At 47.2% G+C, this 22462-nt stretch overlaps 1 protein-coding gene across 1 annotated transcript in view; it reads left to right on the forward strand.

Annotated features, from left to right (window-relative positions):
• The window catches only part of LOC129330977 (BPI fold-containing family B member 1-like), a 29098-nt gene extending 7280 nt beyond the window's left edge, over positions 1-21818 (forward strand). The window contains exons 5-16 of the mRNA XM_054981278.1: positions 529-687; positions 3055-3145; positions 4443-4494; positions 7011-7102; positions 8028-8210; positions 10906-10947; positions 11790-11939; positions 13189-13256; positions 16030-16072; positions 16561-16624; positions 19272-19348; positions 21321-21818. Coding sequence (XP_054837253.1) covers positions 529-687; positions 3055-3145; positions 4443-4494; positions 7011-7102; positions 8028-8210; positions 10906-10947; positions 11790-11939; positions 13189-13256; positions 16030-16072; positions 16561-16624; positions 19272-19348; positions 21321-21368 — 1069 coding nt within the window. The 3' untranslated portion in view covers positions 21369-21818. The remainder of the gene's footprint in view (positions 1-528; positions 688-3054; positions 3146-4442; positions 4495-7010; positions 7103-8027; positions 8211-10905; positions 10948-11789; positions 11940-13188; positions 13257-16029; positions 16073-16560; positions 16625-19271; positions 19349-21320) is intronic.
• The last annotated feature ends 644 nt before the right edge of the window (positions 21819-22462 follow it).

Here is a 22462-nt window from a genome sequence, read left to right on the forward strand (position 1 = left end):
AAAGAGGCAGCGTAATGTTAGTGTTCTGGGAGTTCTTGGTGGGAGTGGTGGGAGTAAAGGCAAAGCCAGTTGAGAGAGCTGGAAATGTAACTGGGGATTTTCTGTTTGAAAAGTTGTCTGGCGGAGTGACCCTTCTCAAGGGGGATCTCCATGTCCATCTGTTCTGCTGCAGCCAAATCACCAACAAGGAATCTAGTGGCATCTTTAAAGCTTTGTCGCAGAAGCGTGTGTGATCTGGAGGCTGCTTTGTCAGATCCACTATGTGTTGCCGTGGGAATGGAATGGTGGTGGATGTGGCAATGGCATTCCAAAGACACATCTGCCTGTGTCTGGGGGATGCCTTGGACACAACGCGGAAACCACATGTTCCAAAAGAAACTGGTTGGCCTCCAGCAAACCAGTGAAGCTGTAGAATACACGGCCAGCTTTCACACTCAAATCTGTATTTTGGAGATGATGGCTGCTTATGTGGACCACATCACAGTATCAGCTCACATAACTCAGGTTTTTCCCCCTTTCCATGTCTAGCCCACTCAACCTATTCAGCAGGCTTCTTCACCTGAAGTTGTACCTGGACATTCAAGTCGGCGTCCGGGTAGACAGAGATCCTTCAACTGGTCATGTTAGACTGATTATTGGAAATTGCCACAACACACCGGGTCACCTTCGCATCACAGTCCTCGACAAGTAAGACAATTTCCTCTTCTTCTCGTAACGCACAGTGGAGCCTCCTGATTTTGACCATGAGGTCCAGAAATGTGTTACGTGTCTAGCTGGTGCCGCACAAAAATATCCCAGGATACATCATGCAAATCTTAGAAGGAAGCGGTTTATTGGCATCCTGTTTTGATCTCTGGTTACTCACCAAGAACTGATTAGCTGATTCTCATCCCTCCTACTTGCCAGCCACCGAGATCATTTCAGACATGCAAGTCAGCCACTCATCCAGGGGGTTGTTTGAAAAAAGGCAGCCACTTCTGCTGCTGTGATATCTGTCGATCACAATAGATACGCAAGAGATATGCAAGATTGGACCCAGAAGGAACTACAAGCGAAGCAAGAGGAATCCTTTGTCTGCCCTCCATTTGCTGTTGCCCCCCCACTCCAAGACCACTCAGCTCTCCCCTTCTTCGCTTCCTCTTTTTGTCCCAGCTGAAAACGCTTCACATTTCCACCTGCTTCCCCCACCTGTTCTCTTCTCCCTTGCCGCTCCCTGCTCTCCTGCCTCCTTTTCCTACCTTTCTTCTTGGGCAGGAAGAATCCTACCTGAGCTTCCCCCATTGGCAAAGGTACAGGTACAGGTCATGGGGGGAAACTAGGTTTGCCCCCTCCAGCTGAGACCTGGAGCGGTCCCAGAATTACAACTGATCTCCAGACTTCAGAGATCAGTTCCCCTGGAGAAAAGGGCTTCTTTGGAGGGTGGCCTCCAGAGCGTTATACCCAGCTAAGCTCCCTGCCCTCCACAAATCCTGTCTTCCCTAGCGCCCCCCCCCCTCCACCACCAAATCTCCACGGATTTCCCACCCAGAGTTAGCAATCCTTGGGCCAAGGGCCAAGGGCCCACTCAACCGGCTTCTTCCTTTGATTTTTTCATGCTGACCTCCTTACTGAGAACTCATTGATGAGCAGATAATGAATCCTTAAATCATTAAAAATAAAAACTGCCTGCAATTAACTTGCCATTCTCCAGGTTGGCAAGTTTCATCCCACAGAAGCGGGATGAAAATAAATGACGATAATCTCCCAACAGGATTCCGGATGTTTTCCCGTTTCACTGCATTCTTGTTCACGGGAATCGCTTCTCTGTAATTCTACTTAGAATCCTGTTGTAAATAGGTGGCAGATAGGGGTCATTGTGTTCTTGATGTTTATTACAGAGAAGCAATTCCCGTGAACAAGAATGCAGTGAAACGGGAAAACATCCGGAATCCTGTTGGGAGATTATCGTCATTTATTTTCATCCCGCTTCTGTGGGGATCACCAAATATTTTCCACTACAAAAGAAATTACACCAGGACTAATTCCATCGCAAAAGAAGTCACACCAGGACTATTTATGGTGTTTTGTGTTTATGGACTGGTTAATCTGTAATTGGAGGAGAGTGTAGCCATCCTTACAGTTCCATTGCATGCCAAATACAGGCATAATTTGTGTTTATGTATTACAACACTTTGATCTCGTTGGTGTTTTCACACCTGATATAAATAGTGGTTTAATTTGTTTACTTTCCCATACGGGGTCGTTTGTCTTTATTGGTAACTCTACCCGTATTTGCCCTTTGTTATTTCTCATTCTCCAGGTTGGGGCAAGGGATCCTCTGTCGCCAGGTTCCATTACTCGTTGTCCCTGCCAGACAATGAAAAATCTGGCAGTGAGGTAGTGTAGCTCTAGAGTTTCCAACAATTCCGTGCGTTTCTGGATTTTCCAGAAACCATAGAGTTTCCAGCAATTCCTAGAACTACCCTACATCCAGGGTTTCCCCAGAAGTGATGTAGGGATGCAGCCAATGTCACGTGCCCCACCCATCCTTGCCCCTAATCCTGCCTCTGGTTTCCAGGCTCAGCCTGCAGGGGCTTGACTTAGAGCCAAGCTACAAGTGATGCCTTACACAGGTTGGACACTTGTCAGCTTCCCTCAAGTTTTGATGGGAAATGTAGGCATCCTGGTTTTACAGCTTGGCTCTCCATTACAGCTGCAAGACCAGGATGCCTACATTTCCCATCAGAACTTGAGGGAAGCTGACAAGTGTCCAACCTGTGTAAGGCGTCACTTGTAGCTTGGCTCTTAGGCAGCCTGGACTCTGCCCTTGAGGTCAAAGCAAGAGAGCTCATATTGTAAATAATTAAAAAAATAACACACATGCATGTTGATGCTTAGGACACTTTATTTTAAGATACTATAAAAGTTCAGACCATAAAAGAAGAATGTTTGGCAAAGGAAAAATTATACTAAGGGGAACCAACACCCATAGGAGCGCTGAAATTTTAAAGTGAGTTCTGCCCTCTACCCTTGTATTTGAAATCGTGACTCTTTAATATTCCACATTTCTTTCAGTGCCAATTTTGTCGTACGAACAGTCAACAACGTGGTCAAACTGGTGACAGACGTCTTGGAGAAGACACTCCCCCACCTCCTGCAGAAAGAAGTGAGTCTTGAGCACGGCCGCTCTCCAGTTCTCCTCTCAAACTCCAGAGCTGTTCATCTGGCACAAGCCTATGGCCCATCCGGGTCGGCGTTCTGGCAGCCTTACTGTTAATTGGATCTGCCTGCGCTACAGTCCCCGAGCAAGCAGAAATGCAAGAAAAAGACCGCAGGAGTCACTTGCATCGAGTCAGACGTATTGTATTCGCACTTGTGCGAAGTGCAAGTTCTTGTGCAACCAGTTGCTGGGCACCAGGCACCAGGTGTTGCACAAGATCTTGTGCAAGTGGAACGACACTAAATCTGGTTATGTTTCAGCTTGAGCATTGCTGGACCTGAGCCAGTGGCTGCTCAGTAATGCTGCTACAGAGGTTCTTGGTACCCCATGCCTTGAGTGGCTTGGATGGAGAAGCAGTCCTGGTGCTATTGAGTGCACAGCCGGATGAAAATCTTTGAGGAACTTGAAAGCTTGCTCAGATTTTTGTAAACAACAACAATTCCATCCTGCTTTTTGGTCATAGGACCTAAAGGAGCAAGATTCAGGCCCAGTCATATCTTAAAAACCAACTAGTTTTCGGGGGTATGAGCTTTCAAGAGTTAGCGCTCTTTGCATTGTACCTTTGCACCCTGGCTCCCTTCTTTGCAAGACCCTTCCCACTTTCACGGATCTCCATTCCTGCTTGTATCTGAAGAAGAGATCTTTGACACTCAAAAGCTCATACTCTGGGAATCTAGTTGGTCTTTAAGGTGAGACTGGACCTGAATCTTGCTTTTCTACTACAGATCAACACGGCTACCCACCAGGACCCCATGGGGCTTCCAAGAAAAGACCCAAGGAAACATATCCCACCACAGTTGGTCCTAATAAAGCGACTGTGAGCCAAACTACACGAGATGCCAGACACGTGTTCTTCACATGTAACGTTCCCTGGGTAGTGTAGTCTTACAAAGAACAGCCGCTCAATGTGATTCTCCACCAGGAGGAGAGCAATAGAAAAGATTCACTCTCCTGCAAAAAGCCTTGGTGCGGGTTTTCCTCCAGGAGCTCAGCAGGGGGCGGGGGCATAACAGGAGGTAGGAAATTCAGGTTGGCTTTTTGCAAGAGAGAGAATCCCTGGCAGAGAATCGCATCAAGCAGCTGTTCTTTGTAAGACTACACTACCCAGGGAGCCGACATGCTCCCGGGTGTCTCGTGTAGTTTCCCTCTATGTTACTGCTGCTCTGAGGTTTGTTTCTCGTCGTGACTTATCCTGGCTACTCACCCTCTCTTTTCACCGTGTGTATTTGTTTTCCTTCTCCAGCTCTGCCCACTTGTGAATGGTGTAGTGCAAAACGTGCTGGATTTACTGCAAGGTGAGCCCCTCCCCTTTTGCCCCCTCCTAATTCCCAATACCTGCTTATTGAAGGGCTGCATCACCACCTTTCTTACACATTTATCTGTCCCTTCTTTGGCTTGAAAACATTTCTTGAATATGTATTGTCGAAGGCTTTCACGGCTGGAGAACGATGGTTGTTGTGGGTTTTCCGGGCTGTATAGCCGTGGTCTTGGCATTGTAGTTCCTGACGTTTCGCCAGCAGCTATGGCTGGCATCTTCAGAGGTGTAGCATCAAAAGACAGAGATCTCTCAGTGTCACAGTGTCATGGAGAGATCTCTGTCTTTTGGTGCTACACCTCTGAAGATGCCAGCCACAGCTGCTGGCGAAACGACAGGAACTACAATGCCAAGACCACAGCAATACAGCCCGGCAAACCCACAACAACCATCATTTCTTGAATAGCCACCTTGCCTCGAATAGCCACCTTGCCTCGAATAGCCACCTTGTCGGCTATTCAAGGCAGCTTCCATGACAGGATTGAAAACCTTTTTAAAAACCTGTGCCAGCAAAACCGATATTGAACAAAAAGCAACTCTGTGATCTCCCAGAACTGCAAAAACCCAGTTTGAACCAACCAAGTCAAAGCTCCAGTTCTTAAAATCTGAAATGCTCGCATTCTCCCCCACTCCACAAAGGTTAACCAAAAAGTGCTGGAGCTCAAAGCAGAGCTGAATGGAGAATCTGCTCTGTTCCTCCGCTCCACCTGTACCCTCATCTCCTTGGATGATAAAATTCTAAGGAGGGGCCTACCAGGACAATGGTAGCATGAGAGGAGGGGGGCAAAGAGGAAGGCAATCCTGTAGAGGTGGTGGTTTGCCACCTTGCCAACTCTGAGCTTGGTGGTGCCTGCCTGGGCTACTTGGCTCAGTTGACTCTTCAGCCATTTTAATACCCCAGCCTTTGTCTGATGATTGTCTACTTATGGCTGAGAGATGCTTTTAGTGGCCGCTTCGCACCTGTACAACACTCTTGTGCCAGAGTCTTCCCAAAGCCTGAGAGTTTGGCATCGCTCGGAAAATATGAATAAAGGATGTGAGAAAAAAGGAGAGTTTTTATTTTTAATATAGGAAATTTGAAAAGACTAATATTTGTCGTGGAAAAAAGCAGTAGCCTTCTTTTAGTTTATATAGTTTTCTTCCCCTCCGCCTTCTTTTTATGTATATTTTCTATTTTGTTTGTCTGCTAGATGATTTTATTTGGCTAGTTTTTGGGGTTATTGTATTTTCATGATAGTAAAGAGTCCAGTAGCACCTTTAAGACTAATCAACTTTATTGTAGCATAAACTTTCAAGAACCACAACTCTTTTCATCTGATGAAGAGAGCGGTGGTTCTCAAAAGCTTATGTTACAATAAAGTTGGTTAATCTTCAAGGTGCTACTGGACTCGTTACTATTTTGTGACTACAGACTAACATGGCTAACTCCTAGGGATCTTTTTGTTTTGTCTTCTTTTTGTTTTTGTTTTATAAAACTCTTAATAATAAAAAAGAAAGAAAATATGAGCCTATACGGAGCCAAGTCAGCCTTGTCTCCTTGCCTAACAACAAGAAACCCACACCAGGGAAAGATTAAGTGAATAATATTTCTTAAATGCACTTAATGCAAATATTTCTCAGTTGCTATACTTGATGCAAAAATAATGATCAACTCTCATACAATATTTTCAAAAGACTTATCATAATACACCCTTCAAGGTGATATTCAATGTCTCAGGGCCAAGCTACACATGACGAATGACACTTGAACGGCAAGTGGATTGAGTGGAGGGCAAGTGAACAGGGAGAAATACACTTGCCGTTCAAGTGTCATTCGTCATGTGTAGCTTGGCCCACAGTGTCCAGAGGGGTGCACTTTGTAAGCCCCCCCAGAGTCTTTAACGATGATTCTCCGTGTTGCAGACAGAAATCCGTCTGGTGTAGCAGACAGAAATCCGTCTGTGTCTCCGATGCAATTAGATTGATATCTTTTTTGTAGTTGTAGTTTCTTCTTTTTCAGGTTGGTGGAGCAGTGAAGCTGGAAGGGGCCCCAAAGGCCCTTGCCTGGCAGCAGCTCTCCAGGTTCTCAGGCTGAGGTCTTTCCCATCCCCAGATTTTAATAGGAAATGTTGCCAGGAACTGAACCTGCCACCCCCTGCTCATCTGCTGAGCCATGCCTCTCTCCGCATGGGCCTGCATTCTACTGAGCCCGATCCTAGATCCTGGTCCGTATGTTCTACTCTACCGGGCAGCAGCTCTCAAGGGTCTCAGGCTGTGTTCTCTCACATCACCTACTAATTGATCCTTTTAACTCGAGATGCTGAGGATAGAACTTGGGACCTTCTGCATGCAACGCAGGGGCTCGACCGTGGACCACCCCGTAGCCCCTCCTGAGCTGGCATTTCACAGCCAGAATGAATGGGTAACACCGGGGAAGTCTCACGCCTTAAAGAAAAGAAGGAGTAGCGCTGCAGAAGCGGTCCTTGGTTGACAGCTTCTTTCCCTGTTTCCCCCCAGGTGCCTTCAACTCAGAAATGCACGGAGAAAGAGTCCAGTTTTTGCCCGAGTCTTTCGATGTTCACGATGGCAGCTTCAATCTTGCTTATCAAGTGAGTCTTGGCTGTTCCTGGTTCTGTGGTGGTCTCTCATCTCCTTTGCTTTCCCTTCAGTTCTTGGTGCCCCTCCCCCCCCCCCGCATTGGTGTTTTCTAGCATTCACATTGTAATACTAAATCCTGTGAGCCAAAAAAGGATCAGAAAGGGCACTGTAGCAATGAAAATGTTGCCTGTGGCTCCACGCTATTGTGGAATTTCTAATTCTAAAATAACCCAGACAGAGGAGTTTGCTAGAAATGTATGGGCCTAGCACCACCGGGCGGCTGCCGGGGCCTCAGGAGGAACCTCGGTGCTGGCCTCTGCTTCCAGGACCTTCGAGCTCACTGCTGAGCACCCCCCCCCCCCGCATTGGTCAGGGGAGACTTGGAAGTTCTTGCACTCCCCCGTTTTCTGTTGGACATCTTCCAACCTGGAAATGTTGCCACTACGTTAGGATGTTACATTAAGATTTGGCAGACTTGGGATTAAATCTCCACTCTGCCATGAAGCTCTCCCGGTGACCTTGGGACAGTTATTTTCAGTGTCATCCGTCTCTTAGAGTTGTTGAGAGCATAAAATGGACATGCTCTGAGATCCTTGGACGAAGAGCAGGACAAGAATGCACTAGAGAGGTTGCTTCGGAGATCCCTGTGATATTGCAGGACTTGGGGGGAAATCTCCTATTTTCAAGTGGGAGGCATGCCAGTGAGTGGGAGGGAAGGAGGGCATGAGATTGGTAGGGCCTGGTGATGGGCAGAGGATACAGGGGGGGGGCTGGGAACTCTCTGCCCGCTCCCCCCAAAAACCTGTCACCAGCCCTGGATGGGTCAAAAGGCTGGCTGCCCTTTCTTGGCCTCCTCTTTGGAGAACATTTTAGCCCACGTTTGGGGCAGGCAACATTCCTTCATGCTCCTGACTCTTGCTTGTCTTGGCTTCCCAGGGTCTGATGCAGCGGCCTGGAGGACAGAGAGAGGTGATCCGCCCGGACTCCGTTCCCCTTTCAGCTGTGCCCCTGGAAGGATCCTCCATGAACATGGTCCTGAGCAGCAACTACCTCTCCTCCGCCGTCCGGGCGCTCCTGCCTCCCCAGAGTTTCAACTTTGACATTGCCAGTCAAGGCGAGGTGAGCTGAAAATGAGGGTGGATAAAGGGGAGAGGTTCTTTTTAGGGACATGCACTGTGGATCCTGTAGGAGAACCCAGGGCTGGCCCAAGCTAAAACCTCCAAGAAAGAACAGTCTAACATCCCCCCAAAAGGCAAGACAACAATTGGAGTCTGGTAGCGATTACCACCAGCCTCTCTATTTACCCCCACAGCTTAGAAACTAAGAGACAAGCCTCCATCCCTCAGGGCACTAAATGAACAAAAGCCAGCCCTGCGAGGTAGGCAGGCACCCCACAGACTGCGTTCCCAGACAAATTAGCCGGGTAGCACATGGCAAAGGGGCCAAAGAACTGGATGCAGATTGAATCAGCAACACAAGGAATTCCACACAGATTATACTTCATAAAATTTATTAAAGAGTGCAAGTCAAATACCGAGAAGTATAGAATCATAGAATTATAGAATCATAGAATCATAGAGTTGTAAGGGACCTCTAGGGTCATCTAGTCTAACCTCCTGCACAATGCAGGAAATTCACAAATAGAGATGAGTGTGAACCGAAATATGAACCAAAGTTCGTGATGAACTGGGCTGGTTTGTGGTTCTCGAACCAATGGTTCATCTAGGCTGGTTCATTTGGTTCAGTTTTTGGTTCGTCACTGCAGATAGCCTGGCACTGATCAATCGGTTTCCTAGGCAACAGGGAATGGACTTCTTGCCGACCTTCTGCTAGCCTGGAAGTGACCTTCTGCTGACTCAGGGCCAAGCTACAAGTGACGAATGACACTTGAACGGCAAGTGTATTTCTCCCTGTTCACTTGCCCTCCACTCAATCCATTTGCTGTTCAAGTGTCATTCGTCACTTGTAGCTTCGCCCTCAGAAGTGACAATTTGCTGACCTGGATGTGACGTTTTCACGAACCAAATGAATAGGTTTGCGAACCAGGGCAGGTTTATGAAAGTTCGTGGTTTGTGAAATGCGATGAACCACAAACTGCACAGTTTGGGGTTTTTTTCTGTTTGGTGCCCATCTCTATTCACAAATACCCCCCAACTGCCCCAGGGACCCCTGCCCCATGCTCAGAAGTATAGAATAGTGCAGCAAGCAAGTAGTATAACAAAGACTAATTAACTAACCTTGCATATACTAAAATCCCTAACCTAGTTTCCAGATGTTACCTTCAGGCAAACAGTTGGCTTCAAGATGACAAGTCCAAAAGAAATCAAAAGGTCCAAAAATCTAGAGAAGGACAGCTAAGGTGATGCTTGCAAAGGGTCTTCCAAAGACGAGTCTTTCAGCAAAATAGGCAGGCAAGAAGGCAGAATGGATTCTCAGGGAAGCCGTGATGGCACCACAAGAAGGAAAATACAAAAGTCAAACCACCTCTCACCATATGTTCCCTAGAGGGGGCTCTGTTCGGGTGAAAAACAGCTGGTGAGGGCTCCAGGCCCCAAGGATGCTCACCTGGCCTCGATCAGGGCAAAGGCCTTTACAGTCCTGGCACCAACCTGGCGGAACTCTCTGTCTGTTAAAGTTAGGGCCCAGCAAGATTTGCTGTTCTTCCGCTGGGCCTGTAAGACAGAGATGTTCCGCCAGGCATATGGTTGCGGTCGGGGCATAGGCGAGCCATCTGTCTAGTCTCGTGTTATTGAGTGGGGATTAAAAACCCCTCATCCAGGTTTCCCACTGATACATTAATATCAGCTACCAGTCCCCATCTTGTGGGATATTTTGGCATGGGTTAAGCAATACGGGCTGCCGCCTTAAGTTCTATGTTTTACTGCATTTTGTGTCTTTTAATGTAATTTTATTGTGATCGTGTTACTTGATGTTATCTGCTCTGAGCCCTCTTGCAGGGAGAGGGAATACACATTTAATAAATAATATCTTTTAGAGGCAGGCTGCCAGCAGGGTGCCCACAGTGTAGCCAAGCCAAGGGCAGACCTATGAGGGCTAGTTCTGCATTTCCTAAGCCTGGCAGGTGTGAGGGAGAAAATCATTTTTCAAGGCCCAGGAAACCTTGCTAATTAGGGGGAATGCAAGAGCTGGATGGCCCCAGGCTTTCGGCCTTGAGATCTTCCAGAGACAAGCTAGTCCTTATCTGCCTGGAAACCTGGTACCAAAGGCTCCAGCCTTCTGAGGAACACTTTTCTTTCTCAGATCTCCAAAGGAGGGGAAGGGCCCTAAAGGTAAAAGGTCCCAAACTTTAGTGCCTCTGCCAGCCATAAAACCAAATCCCAACTGATTTAAAACCAAATTCCCATCAACAGAGCTTTTTTTCTGGGAAAAGAGGTGGTGGAACTCAGGACCACACAATGACATCACTTTGGGTCAGCTGGAACAAGGGGGGAGTTTTTTTAAGTTTAAATCACCCTCGGCGAAAATGGTCACATGGCTGGTGGCCCCGCACCCTGATCTCCAGGCAGAGGGGAGTTTAGATTGCCCTCTGCGCCGCTCGGTGGCATGGAGGGCAATCTAAACTCCCCTCTGTCTGGAGATCAGGGGGCGGGGCCACCGGCCATGTGACCATTTTCAAGAGGTGCCGGAACGCCATTCCACCACGTTCCTGCTGAAAAAAAGCCCTGCCCATCGATCACTTTGACACGAAACCAACTAAGAGAGTTTCTCCGACAGATCCAAGCGCTGCTTTCCTGCTGCCATCATCCATCTGCCCCTCATCTATTTAATTCCCTCTTTTTTTGTTTCTTCCAAGGGTGCTGCATTCAGACAACAGATAGCAGCTGTGCTACCAGAGGTTGGTGCCTTTTCACTCTCCCCTAAACCCTAAAGCAGTTTCTCATCACATACTATTACTTTTTCCAGTGGCCTCTCTGAAATAAATAAATGGCTGAGATGATCCCACCCATCTCACTGGGGAGGGGCTATCCCCTCGCTCTGGCAGGGGGGGAGGGCAGCAGAGGGCTGTGGCAGGGGGTGGCAGGTGGCAGGGGTTCTGGGGGCCCCTTCTTGACTTTTACTCAAGACCGGAGATTCACTAAACCCCTCCTCTGTGTATGGGATGGGGGGGTCTCCCTTGCCAGAAGTGTTCAACTAAAGACTGGCTCTAGCTTTGGATTCCCTGTGCTGAGCAGGGATGGTGCGTGTTTACGTGTGTGTGGACTAAAAAGCCTCTATGTTCAGCTCTAGAACTCTATGACTTACCCAACACTTTGGAAGCCACGATGAGGCCACATTAGGCCATATCTGCACTGACCCCATCTCAAGTAGGGAGCGGGGGGAGTGTCATTTTTACTTGGAAACCTGAACACAGGTGATGGAAACCAAATCTGCATAGTCAATGATTTCGGATCTTCTCCCCTCCCTCCCATTTGGATGCTGGATAAAGGAAAGTGGCTTAGTCATCCTCTGCACATACACACACCCCAGCAAGTAATAGAGTCTGGAGGGTGGAAAGGGGACTCCATGCCACGGAGCCTTATGGCAATTCCCTCCTTGGGAAAAGCCACCGTTCTTTTTTGCTCATATTACTCTGCAAAATGCTTCATATATTGACTGCGTGAATCAATGGCAGGTCTCGGCAGAGATATTTAAGCCTAGCTGGGTGACGTCTCCTTCTCACACCCTCGAATCTTGCAGGCGTCCAACGTTCGGATGCTGCAAATTGCTTCTGGGGTACCATCGCTCTCCCTGACGGTCGGAAAGATCCAACTGTGGCAGCAGATCAAAATTAGGTTCTTCACGGAACATTTAACAAGAGATTACAGACCCCTTTTTATCCTCCGTGCTGTAAGTAAAGGCCCGTGAATCAGCTGCAGCTGGACCGTGTGTGTGTAATTTTCATAACCTCTAGTCAGAGATTCCTTCCTTCCTTCTTTCCTTCCAGAAGTTAGCGCCATATGAAAGAGGTGCTAAGTTTCCCACTATGAACTGTCCAAGAAAACCTTTAGGAACAGCACCCCCTGATTCAAAGTACAAATCTCTGCTTAGGTTAATTTACTCTGAGTAGGTGTGCCAGCTTGCCACTTCAAGTGAGAAGCTGGTGCACCTACCCAAGGGTAAATAGCTTTGATTTGCGTTTTTGTCATATCTTTTCTTGCTGTTTGCGCTGACTGCTCTTTGTTCGTTGCAAAGGCCCAAATGTGGGATGACAGAGGCGGAAAGTGAAAATGAAGCCCAAAGTAATGCAGTTGTCAAAAGGGCTACAGTGCAGAAATGCCTGAAGCACTAAAGGCCAACTTGGGGCCAAGCTACAAGTGATGAACCACATGATCGAGTGGAAGGCAAGTGAACTGGGAGGAATACGTGTGAGTCTGTTCACTTGCCAGGCAAGTGTTATTCATCACTTGTAGCTTGGCTCTTGGTGCCTTTGATAGCCACCCTCTAAACCCTTCTGTAGCTCTACTGTGTGAATAGCAACTGAACTGAGGCAGCAGCTCCAGCAAGCTGACTCTCTTACTAGTGAGTTACCAGAGTGCCTACCATGCCCTGTCCTTTGGGTTTGCTTGTGCAGAGAATTGGTTGTGTGGCTTTTGCCTTCTGACTTGAGGCCTTTTTAGATGTCAAAGTCATGCATACCAGGAACCTGCTGGGTGGGCCTAATGACAGCACTTGGCTACCTGTGATCTTCCTGCCACAACTTGTCACCATGTCATGTGAACAGCACACATATACTTATTGTGCATATACAGTTTCGGTATGCACAAATTAACCACTGGGTTTTTTCAGGGTCCATTTTCACATGTATCAGGGCTGTAGGTGCACAGTAACTGTAGGCACATGTTGCTCCTCTTCATACAACATGTCAACCGTGGGTATCAGAACACAGGGAGCACATACTCCCATTAAACGCAGTTGGGGAACTCCTGGTACGTCGGATTATAAAACCTGAAAAGGACTTTTGTGTTCCCCGTTTCTTTCATTTGGAGCTTTCTTCCTGTTTCCCCCCACAAGGTTTAGCTCAGATTCAGAACATGTCTCCGTCTCCCTAAATATAACCAATAACCCTAACCATAACCATAACCCTTTTAAATCACAGACTGTTGCTTTCACGGTGCATCCATCTGTCATTGATGGGAAAATGATACTCGCTCTTCATAGCGTACGGTAAATATCTCATTTCTTATGCATTATTCTCTAGCTGAAGCTCTCTTGTCTCCTCTGGGCCTTTATTCTGGACAGATTCTAGAGACTCCATTCTGTCCTCCATCCCTATTTTTTTGTATTCTGGACTTACTGTCAACATATTTTGATTGCAATTCACAACATTTAAAGTAGGTGTGTTGTATAGATATTGCAGAGCAGAGAGGGAACCTCCTATATTATCTGTTTTTCAGATGATACTGGGACGGAAGTAAGTGAAATGGATCTTTCATGGTGCCACTTTAAATTATTTGAAAATTCTCTTCTTCATTATTTTATTTTTTAACCCTGTAACTGTTGGAGTCCTGTGGGCAAGAGTGGTAAGCTGCAGTACTGCAGCCCAAGCTCTGCTCAAGACCTGAGTTCGATCTTGGCGGAAGCTGAGTTCAGCTAGCCGGCTCAAGGTTGACTCAGCCTTCCATCCTTCCGAGGCTGGTAAAATGAGTACCCAGTTTCCTGGGGGTAAAGTGTAGATGACTGGGGAAGGCAATAGCAAACTACCCCGTAACAAAAGTCTGCCAAGAAAACATCGTGATGCAACATCCCCCTGTGGGTCAGTAATGACTCAGTGCTTGCACAGGGGACTAGCTTTACCTTTACCTTAACTGTTGGGAGCTGAAAAACATCTAGCATTACTTCAAAAATTCAGGATGAAATAGGTACAATTTGGAGGACCCCTTAGGGTACAGCTGAGCTATTTTTTTCTGGCTTAGTGAGAAAGATACACCAGATTTCTAACATCAGACAAAACGTTCATCGTCTAACTGTGCAATATCTTTCCATTTTGTACTTGCACAAATTTTAGAGAAAGGATTGTGATAAAATAGCATTTATTAGATTTTCTTCTTTTAATCAAAACCAAAAATCAGTGCAAACTCCTGGTTGTCAATATTTTTTTTATTGCATCTGATTGTAACCTTCTTAGCTCATACTGCATTCTGTCTGTGGGCTCCCAGGAGGCATTTGATTAGTCATGGCTGGAAACGAGTAGTTCGCTCGGTCCCTCAGCCGGATCCAGCGGTGCTAACACAAGAACTACCCGTATGGATCATGTTACAGTCAATTCAATGCTGTTAGATTGTTTTCTTCAAAAGACATTTTTTGAGTCATGGAATTCCTGATGCATTTATTCATGCCAATTAAAACAAGTTATTTATTTATTTATTTATTTATTTATTTATTTATTTATTTATTTATTTATTTATTTAATTCGATTTATATTCCACCCTCCCCACAATAGCAGGCTCAGGGTGGATTACATACAATATAAAACATGGGGGGAAAACACTTTAAAACAGAAATAAAATCACATAAGTATTATAAATATTTAAAACAATGTAGCAGGTTCTCCAAAAAGGGGTCCACCACCCAGTCCTCTCCACAGATGTTTAAGAGAGAGGCTGGGGGGAAATATATCTGATAGGGAGGGCAGATTTTCTTCTATTCAGCCGGCAGGGAGGCCCTAGCCAGCGTCAACCGTATGCCTGGCGGAACAGTTCCATCTTACGGGCCCGGCAGAAAGATAGCACATCTGGCTAGGCCCGAGTCTCTTGAGACAGAGCGTTCCACCAGGCTGGAGCCAGAACCAAGAAGGCCCTGGCTCTGGATGACGCTAGGCAGGCCTCCCTGGGCCAGTTGATTGATACTCACTTTTATTCCAAACATTTTCAACTGAATTTTGTCCAGAGCTTCCGGTTTTTATTTTAATTTTATTTATTAAAACATTTGTCCCACCTTTACTTCTGGCTCAAGGTGGCTAACATGTCACAGTTAAAACATTACTACTGTAAACCAATAGGTTAAAATCCCAGATTCCCCCTCTTTCCCCCAAAAGATGCCTGCATTTTATACCCCATTAAAATCCTTGTGAATAAAATGGACTTGCAGTACCTTCTAAAGATTTCTAACAAGAGTGCTTCCTTCACCTCCTCAGGGAACCTGTTTCATAGAGTAGGAGCTGCAAGAGAAATTATACCAAGCAAGCTAGCTTTAAGGGCAGTCTAAAGACCATAGGGGGCACATGGGGGCACATGACAGGTGATGGGCCTTCAGATGTAACAACAACAGCAACAACAACCACCCTTCAGGACGACTTGACACCCACTCAGAGCTATTTACGAAGTATGTCATTATTATCCCCACAACAACAATCACCCTATGAGGTGGGTGGGGGTGAGAGAGCTCTGAGAGAGCTGTGACTGACCCAAGGTCACCCAGCCGGCTTCAGGTGGAGGAGTGGGGAATCAAACCTGGCTCTCCAGATTAGACAGCCAATGTAGCTGCTTTAAGTTGGATATGTCCCTGTTTGCTAGCCCCTGGCAATATTTAGGTTGCTGCATTCTGGACCACCGCAGTTTCTGAGTTGATTTCAAAGGCAGACCAACATAAAGTGCCTTATGGTGATCCAGCTATGAGGTTACAAAAGCATGGATCAGTGTGGCCCCATTGGCTGAGTCTAAGGAAGGAGCGTTGTTGATCCAGGTAGAAAATGATAGGAGGCGCTCTTGGCCACTCCACCAACCTGCTTTTTAAATAGCCAGGCTGGGTCCGTGTGCATCCCTGAGATCTCAACCTGGCCTGCAAATGCCAACTCCAAAAGAAGTGGATCCCATCCTTTTAAAATATCCGTGCTGTAAAATGTAAAATATTCCAAGCAGTTTTGGAAATGAAGGTCTATAGTACATAAAAATGTTGAACTAAGGGAACAATTTTTAGAGGCTCCTGATTTTCTTTTCAGGATTCAGAATCTCCAGCTGGTGAATTCGGACAGACACTTTGATGTAAGTACCCAAGTTTCAACAGAACATAAGTTTTGGCTAAAATGAGGAGTCACAAAGTCCAGGGCTCAGATCTCCTGTTGGCCACAAATTTCATTGAAAGAGAGAGTCCTTTCTCTGCCCCACAAGATGGGAACAGGCAGGGCTTTTTTCCAGCTGGAACGTGGGGGAACGGAGTTCTGGAACCTCTTGAAAATGGTCACATGGGCCGGTGGCCCCGCCCCCTGATCTCCAGACAGAGGGGAGTTTAGATTGCCTTCTGCGCTGCTGCAGCGTGGAGGGCAATCTAAACTCCGCTCTGTCTGGAGATCAGGGGGCGGGGCCACCGGCCCATGTGACCATTTTCTCTGAGGGCAACCCACTGAGTTCTACCACCTCTTTCCCCAGAAAAAAAGCCCTGGGAACAGGCATGGCCCTTGTTTTTAGTAAGGCATCCGGACAGAAACCCTGCTTACGTTTTAGCCTCTCTCATTTGCTTCTCTTGGTTCCAGGTTCAGCGTATGGCTAACTTAATTGCCCAGCTGGTGTCCACCTCCCTTTTACCACACCAAAACAGTAAGTGCTGGATTCCTGCAAAAAGCGTTCAGGCATGGCAATTGCGCCAAATGGGATGTGAGCCAAGCATCCCCGGGTTGCATTTCCCTTTTCTCTTTTGTTTCTTATGTTCACATAGGTCTGCTCCTACTGGGCCTAAAATCCACTTTACTATTACTATTACTATTACTATTACTATTACTATTACTATTACTATTACTATTAATGTCATTTATAATCCAACTTTCTCACTGAGACTCAAAGCGGATTACACAGTGTAAGATTAGTACCGTCAATTTCAAGGGCATTTCCATAAACAATGCCATAGGATAAAAAACCCACAATTTTTTAAAGACATAACATTAATAAGAATCCAACACTGAGTTGAAGATATGCTGGAACAGAACAGAAGCAATTCAAGGGCTGACATTAGACCACACGAAGCACAAGTAGCTCACAGGAGCACATATTTAAGACAACAGGTAGTACATAAAGCAACAGAGTGCAGAAGTCTATGGTTCCTAATTCATTAGTGAAGCATCTGAGAGCCTTGCTACAAGTGACATTTTACACGTGAAGGATAAAGGATCATTTTCGCAAGGCATTCTGGGAACTGAAGTTCCTCTCCCCCACCCCTTTTCCTTCTGTTCCTTCCCCTCGCTGCCTGAAGAGACAGAGAGAGCCTACGGCAACATCAGCTTTTGCAAATCGTCTTGCTGGGGGGCGGGGGGGGGAATGCTCCGGAGAAAGCTGAGAAAGTTGCAGCTGCCTGCCCCAAAGATCATTGAGAGCAGGCTTGTGACTGGAGGAACGATTTGCAAAAGTTGCTGTTGCCGCAGGCTTTCTCTGTCTCTTCAGGCAGCGAGGGGAAGGAACAAAAGGAAAAGGGGTGGGGGAGAGGAACTTCCATTCCCAGAAAGACTTGCGAAAATGATCCTTTATCCTTCACGTGTAAAATGTCACTTGTAGCAAGGCTCAGAGAATCCCCTCCCTACAATACAAAAGTCCTTTTAAATAATTTGGTTTTGCATTATTTGTGGAGTGCTGGGGGGGGGGGGGCTCTCCTGACCTCCTCAGGCAGGCCGTTCCACAGAGAAAGCCCCTGTATGGGCTGCTGTTGATTTCGCCCATATGCAGGGCGGCACCTGCAGGAGACCCTGTTCAGATGAGCGAAGTGGCCGTGGGGGAACATAGGGAGGGAGGCGGTCCCATAGGTATGCCAGACCAAGGCCATGAAGAGCTTTGTAACCAATACCTTGAACTCAGCCCAGTAACTGATAAGTAACCAATGGAGCGACTGCAGAATGGGGGTGATGTTCATGCTCCTGCTCGCTCCTGATAGCAGTTGTGCTGCAGCGTTTTGAACCAATTGGAGTCTCCTAGTTAATTTGGATGGGAGACCATAGGCAAAAACCTACTTATAACAACAACAACAACAACAACATTCGGTTTATATACAGCGTTTCAGGGCAACTTAACACCCACAGAGCGGTTTACAAAGTGTGTTATTATTATCCCCACAACTAACAACCTGTGAGGTGCGTGGGGCTGAGAGAGCTCTGAGGGAGCTGTGACTAGAGATGGGCATAAACAGCAATACGAACCAAAAAACCCTCCAAACAGCCCAATCTGCTGTTCCCAAACAAGCTGTTCTTGAGGCCCCATTCTAAACGAACAGGTGGTTGTTGCACGCCGCGTTCGTTGCTGTTCGTCAAGCCAGACAGTCTGGCACCTGCAATCAATTCCCTTGGCAGCCGGAGGCAGGGAGGGACTGAACTCTGCCTGAACTCCTGCTGTTGCCCTGGAAACCACAATCTAAGCCCAATGTAGCTTGATAGGCAGGTCTTCCTTTCAAGTGTGGAGCTCCACATTTGTTACAAGAGGAAAAGACTGGGGGGGGGGGGGCTCCCAGCTCTGGCTTTCAGGGAGAGACAGCTGCTGTTAGAGAGACAGGGTGAGTGCATTGGAGTTTGAATTTTCTTTGTGTGTGGTGTGATAGGGATGTACCCCTTCAAGTTCCAGGGCTGCTACCAGGCTCTGGGGCCAAGCTATTACTTATTATTAGTACATTTCCTGCTGCCTGCTCAGGTAGGGTTTCTGGGAGTGGTGTGGTAGGGGTCCTGATGGCTGGAAGAGAGCCTGCTGGCCTCCACAAACAACAAACATGTTTGTGAACAGGTCATGCTCATCGATGTTCGTTGTTTGTTGTTCGTGGATGGCAACGAACAATTAACACCATGTTCGGGGGGTTTTCTGTCCGTGCCTATGTCTAGCTGTGACTGCCCCAAGGTTACCCAGCTGGCTTCAAGCGGAGGAGTGGGGAATCAAACCCAGCTCTCCAGATTAGACTCCCATGCCCTTAACCACTACACCAAACTGGGTCTCAACTGAGAAGGGTTGTAGCTCAGTGGAAGAGCCTCTACTTAGCAGGCAGAAGGCCCCAGGTTCAGTCCCCAGCATCTCCAGCTCAAAGGACCAGGCAAGAGGTGATGTGGAAGACCTCCGCCTGAGACCTTGGGCAGCTGCCACCAGTCTGATCAGACAATACTGGCCTCAACAGACCAAAGGTCCCATTCCGTACAAGCCTTCTTCATGTCCAAGGCTACATCGGCCCCTTTCTTGCTGTTCATGCCAGACAAATGTGTCTGTCTTTTGCTCTCCCTTTCAGAGTCGCTGGCTGTGGGAATCCCGTTGCCCTTGGTGCAAAACCTTGGCTTGAGATCCCTGCATGTTACTGTTGGCAAGGTAAGGATCGATCTGGGGGCAGGGAGGGAGGGGAGTCAAATGAGCATGCTCAGAAGAATACGTAGGTTGTACCCAGACTGGCTCAGTTCAAAGGGTTCCAGTCCTCAAAACTGTGCTATGGAGGACCAGGAATATGCCACACGCTTCCTCCTCCCCTCATGCTACCAACTCCTTTCTCCATTACCTCGTTTCTATACATCTTGCTAGTCAGACTTCCTGATGGGCTGAAATATATGGATTAGGCAGAGTTTGGTGAACTCTAACCTCCAGACTATCATATTTTTTGGTATGTATGTTTATATCCTGTTATGAGCATCCTTTGCTGTTTGAATGGAAATAATGTGATAACCATGATAACCAGGTGACATGATAACCATCGTCAAGTACTTGAAGGGCTGTCAGATAGAGGATGGCACGGAGTTGTTTTCCACTGCCCCAGAAGGTCAGACCAGAACAAAATGAAATCAAATGAGTTTTTAGCTGAAAATTAGGAAGAACTTCCAGTAAGAGCGGTCCCTCAGTGGAACAGGCTTCACCGAGAGGTGGTGGGCTCTCCTTCTTTGGAGGTTTTTAAGCGGAGGCTAGATGGCCCTCTGACAGCAGTGCTGATTCTGTGAACCTGGACAGATCATGAGAGGGAGGGCAGGAAGGGCTGCATCAGGGCTTAGTTCTCATGGCCCCCCCTTCTTACATGCCCAGGGTAAGGCCGATCGCCATCTTGGGATCAGGTAGCAATTTTCTCCAGGCCAGTTGGGCTAGGGATCCTGATGGTGTTTTGCCATCTTCTGGGCATGGAGTAAGGGTCACTGTGTGTGTGTGAGGGGGGGGAGGGTAGTTGTGAATTTCCTGCATTGTGTAGGGGTTGGACAAGATGACCCTGGAGGTCCTTGGAGGAAGCCTGTTCCACTGAGGGACCACACTTACTGTCAGGAAGTTCTTCCTAATGTTTAGCTGAAAACTCTTTTGATTTAATTTCAAGCTGTTGGTTCTGGTCCGACCTCCTGGGGCAGCAGAAAACAACTCTGTGCCATCCTCTATACGGCAGCCCTTCAAGTACTTGAAGATGGTTATCATATCACCTCTCGGTTGTCTCCGCTCCAGGCTAAACATTCCGAGCTCCTTCAACCTTTCCTCCTACGACTTGGCCTCCAGACCCCTCACCATCTTTGTTGCCCTCCTCTGGACACCTTCCAGCTTGTCTATATCTTTCTTAAATTGTGGTGCCAAAAACTGAAGACAATACTCTAGATGAGGTCTAACCAGAGCAGAGTAGAGCGATACCATCACCTCATGATCTAGACATTGTGCTTCTGTTGATACAGCCCAGAGCCACATTTGCCTTTTTAGAGCCTGTCAGAGCAGCAGCAAGAGGGCCAAAAGGACAGAAGGGAAAGAGTCAGTGAGCGGAGCCCGAAGCTGACAGGCGGCTAGACTCACAGAAGGGATGGTTGAGTCTAGCAGCTGTGGCAGCGGCTGCAGCCTCCGCAGCTCTTTCTGTCACTGCTAGTTGCCTGTCTTCAGGCTTGGCTCTCTTTGGGCCCCGCTCACTGACTCTTTCCCTCCCGTCCTTCTGGCCCTGCTTCTGCTGCTGCTACTCTGACATGCCCCCACCCCCACACTCCTGGAGGAAAACTTGAGCAGAGTGGATTTTTGCAAGAGACACTGGCTGATTCCGCATTGGATAATGCACTTCCAATCCTCTTTAGAGATCATTTGGAACTGAATTTTTCGTGTGTAAAACAAAAAATCCACTTCCAAATGATTGCTAAAGTGCATTGAAAGTGCATTATCCAACATGTGCGGAAACAGCAACTCTAGCAAAAATCCACTCCACTCAGGTTTTCCTCTGGGAGCTCGGGGGCGGTCCCTGACTACACTTCCCAGGTAATCTTGCAGGAACCCGACGTGTGTCAGACATATTGTGTAGTTTGGCTCTCATAGACAGAATGAACGTGGTGCTTTCTTTCTACAGGACGCTGTCATGATCGTTCCATCCGGCGAGGTCCCTGTAAGTGCCTGAATGAACTGAAACGGTGGCCCCATTCAAAGAGGCAAAGCTGGTTCAAGCTAGATGCTTTTGTTCCCTTCGTTGTTTCAAGACTTCTGATTTAATGCTCTAAACTCTGTAACATTGGCAGACTGTGATTCTTTTATTCAAGGAACTCAGAGCGGAAACGGATCCTTTTCAAAGTTCATGTCTGTCAACGAGAGGAATTGTGTCTTCTTTTAACATTTCATAAGGATAAAAGGAAGAGTTGCTGGATCTTTTGTGCTTTTGAAAAACCCATAAGCCGAGATTTAGCTACTGCCTTTGAAAAAATCTGCCCAAGATTTCAGAAATTTGAAAGTGGCATGTTCCAGGAATTCTGTTACTCAAAGGCTGACCTTCATGGCAGGGGTTCTTTTGTTAGTTTTTAAGACATTCTGCTCACTTCTCTTACACTGCCAATAAATATTCCCCTTTGCAAGACTTTTGTGTCTCCATTGTGTTATTTCGGCCACAGCTACAGTCAGAAGCTTTTTCCTTAATGTACTAAGGGTGGAAACACACGTTTCGAAGTACCTGGGGATGCTCAAGTGAACCTCATTTCACATGTCCCTCTTCCAACTTCCCATGCACTCACTCGTGCAGTCACACTTCTGTTTGTTCCACATGAGCACATTCACGCATTCAGTATCAACTGGCAAATTCTGTGTTTCCTCCACTTCCCACCTCCATTCATTGAAATGCAAATCCTGGCACTTTCTCACACCTTAAAGAAATGCAAATTGGCAAGTCAGAGGATCCTGCAGTACTTGCTCTGCAGTGTCTATCCCTGGGAGTTCTCACTGTGAAAACAGAGGGAGTTCTGCCCTCCCAACTCGGTGGCGGCATTTGTACTCACTTGCAAATGCAATCACACAAAGGGAGTTCCCGTGGAAGCGTCATTCACATGTGCCGAGCAAGAGACAGCCTGCACGTGAACTGAGGCCCACACATAAAATCCTGCACTTGAGCGTTCCCAGGTAATTTGCCATGTGCATTTCCACTCTAAAGAGAAGTCCAGTTTTGGACCTCATCTGAGCCGAGAGTCACTGAGGGCTCAGCGCCAGAGCTGATCTTCAGCTCCCGAC

The sequence above is a fragment of the Eublepharis macularius genome, chromosome 5 (genome assembly GCF_028583425.1).
Source record: "Eublepharis macularius isolate TG4126 chromosome 5, MPM_Emac_v1.0, whole genome shotgun sequence".
NCBI lineage: Eukaryota > Metazoa > Chordata > Lepidosauria > Squamata > Eublepharidae > Eublepharis > Eublepharis macularius.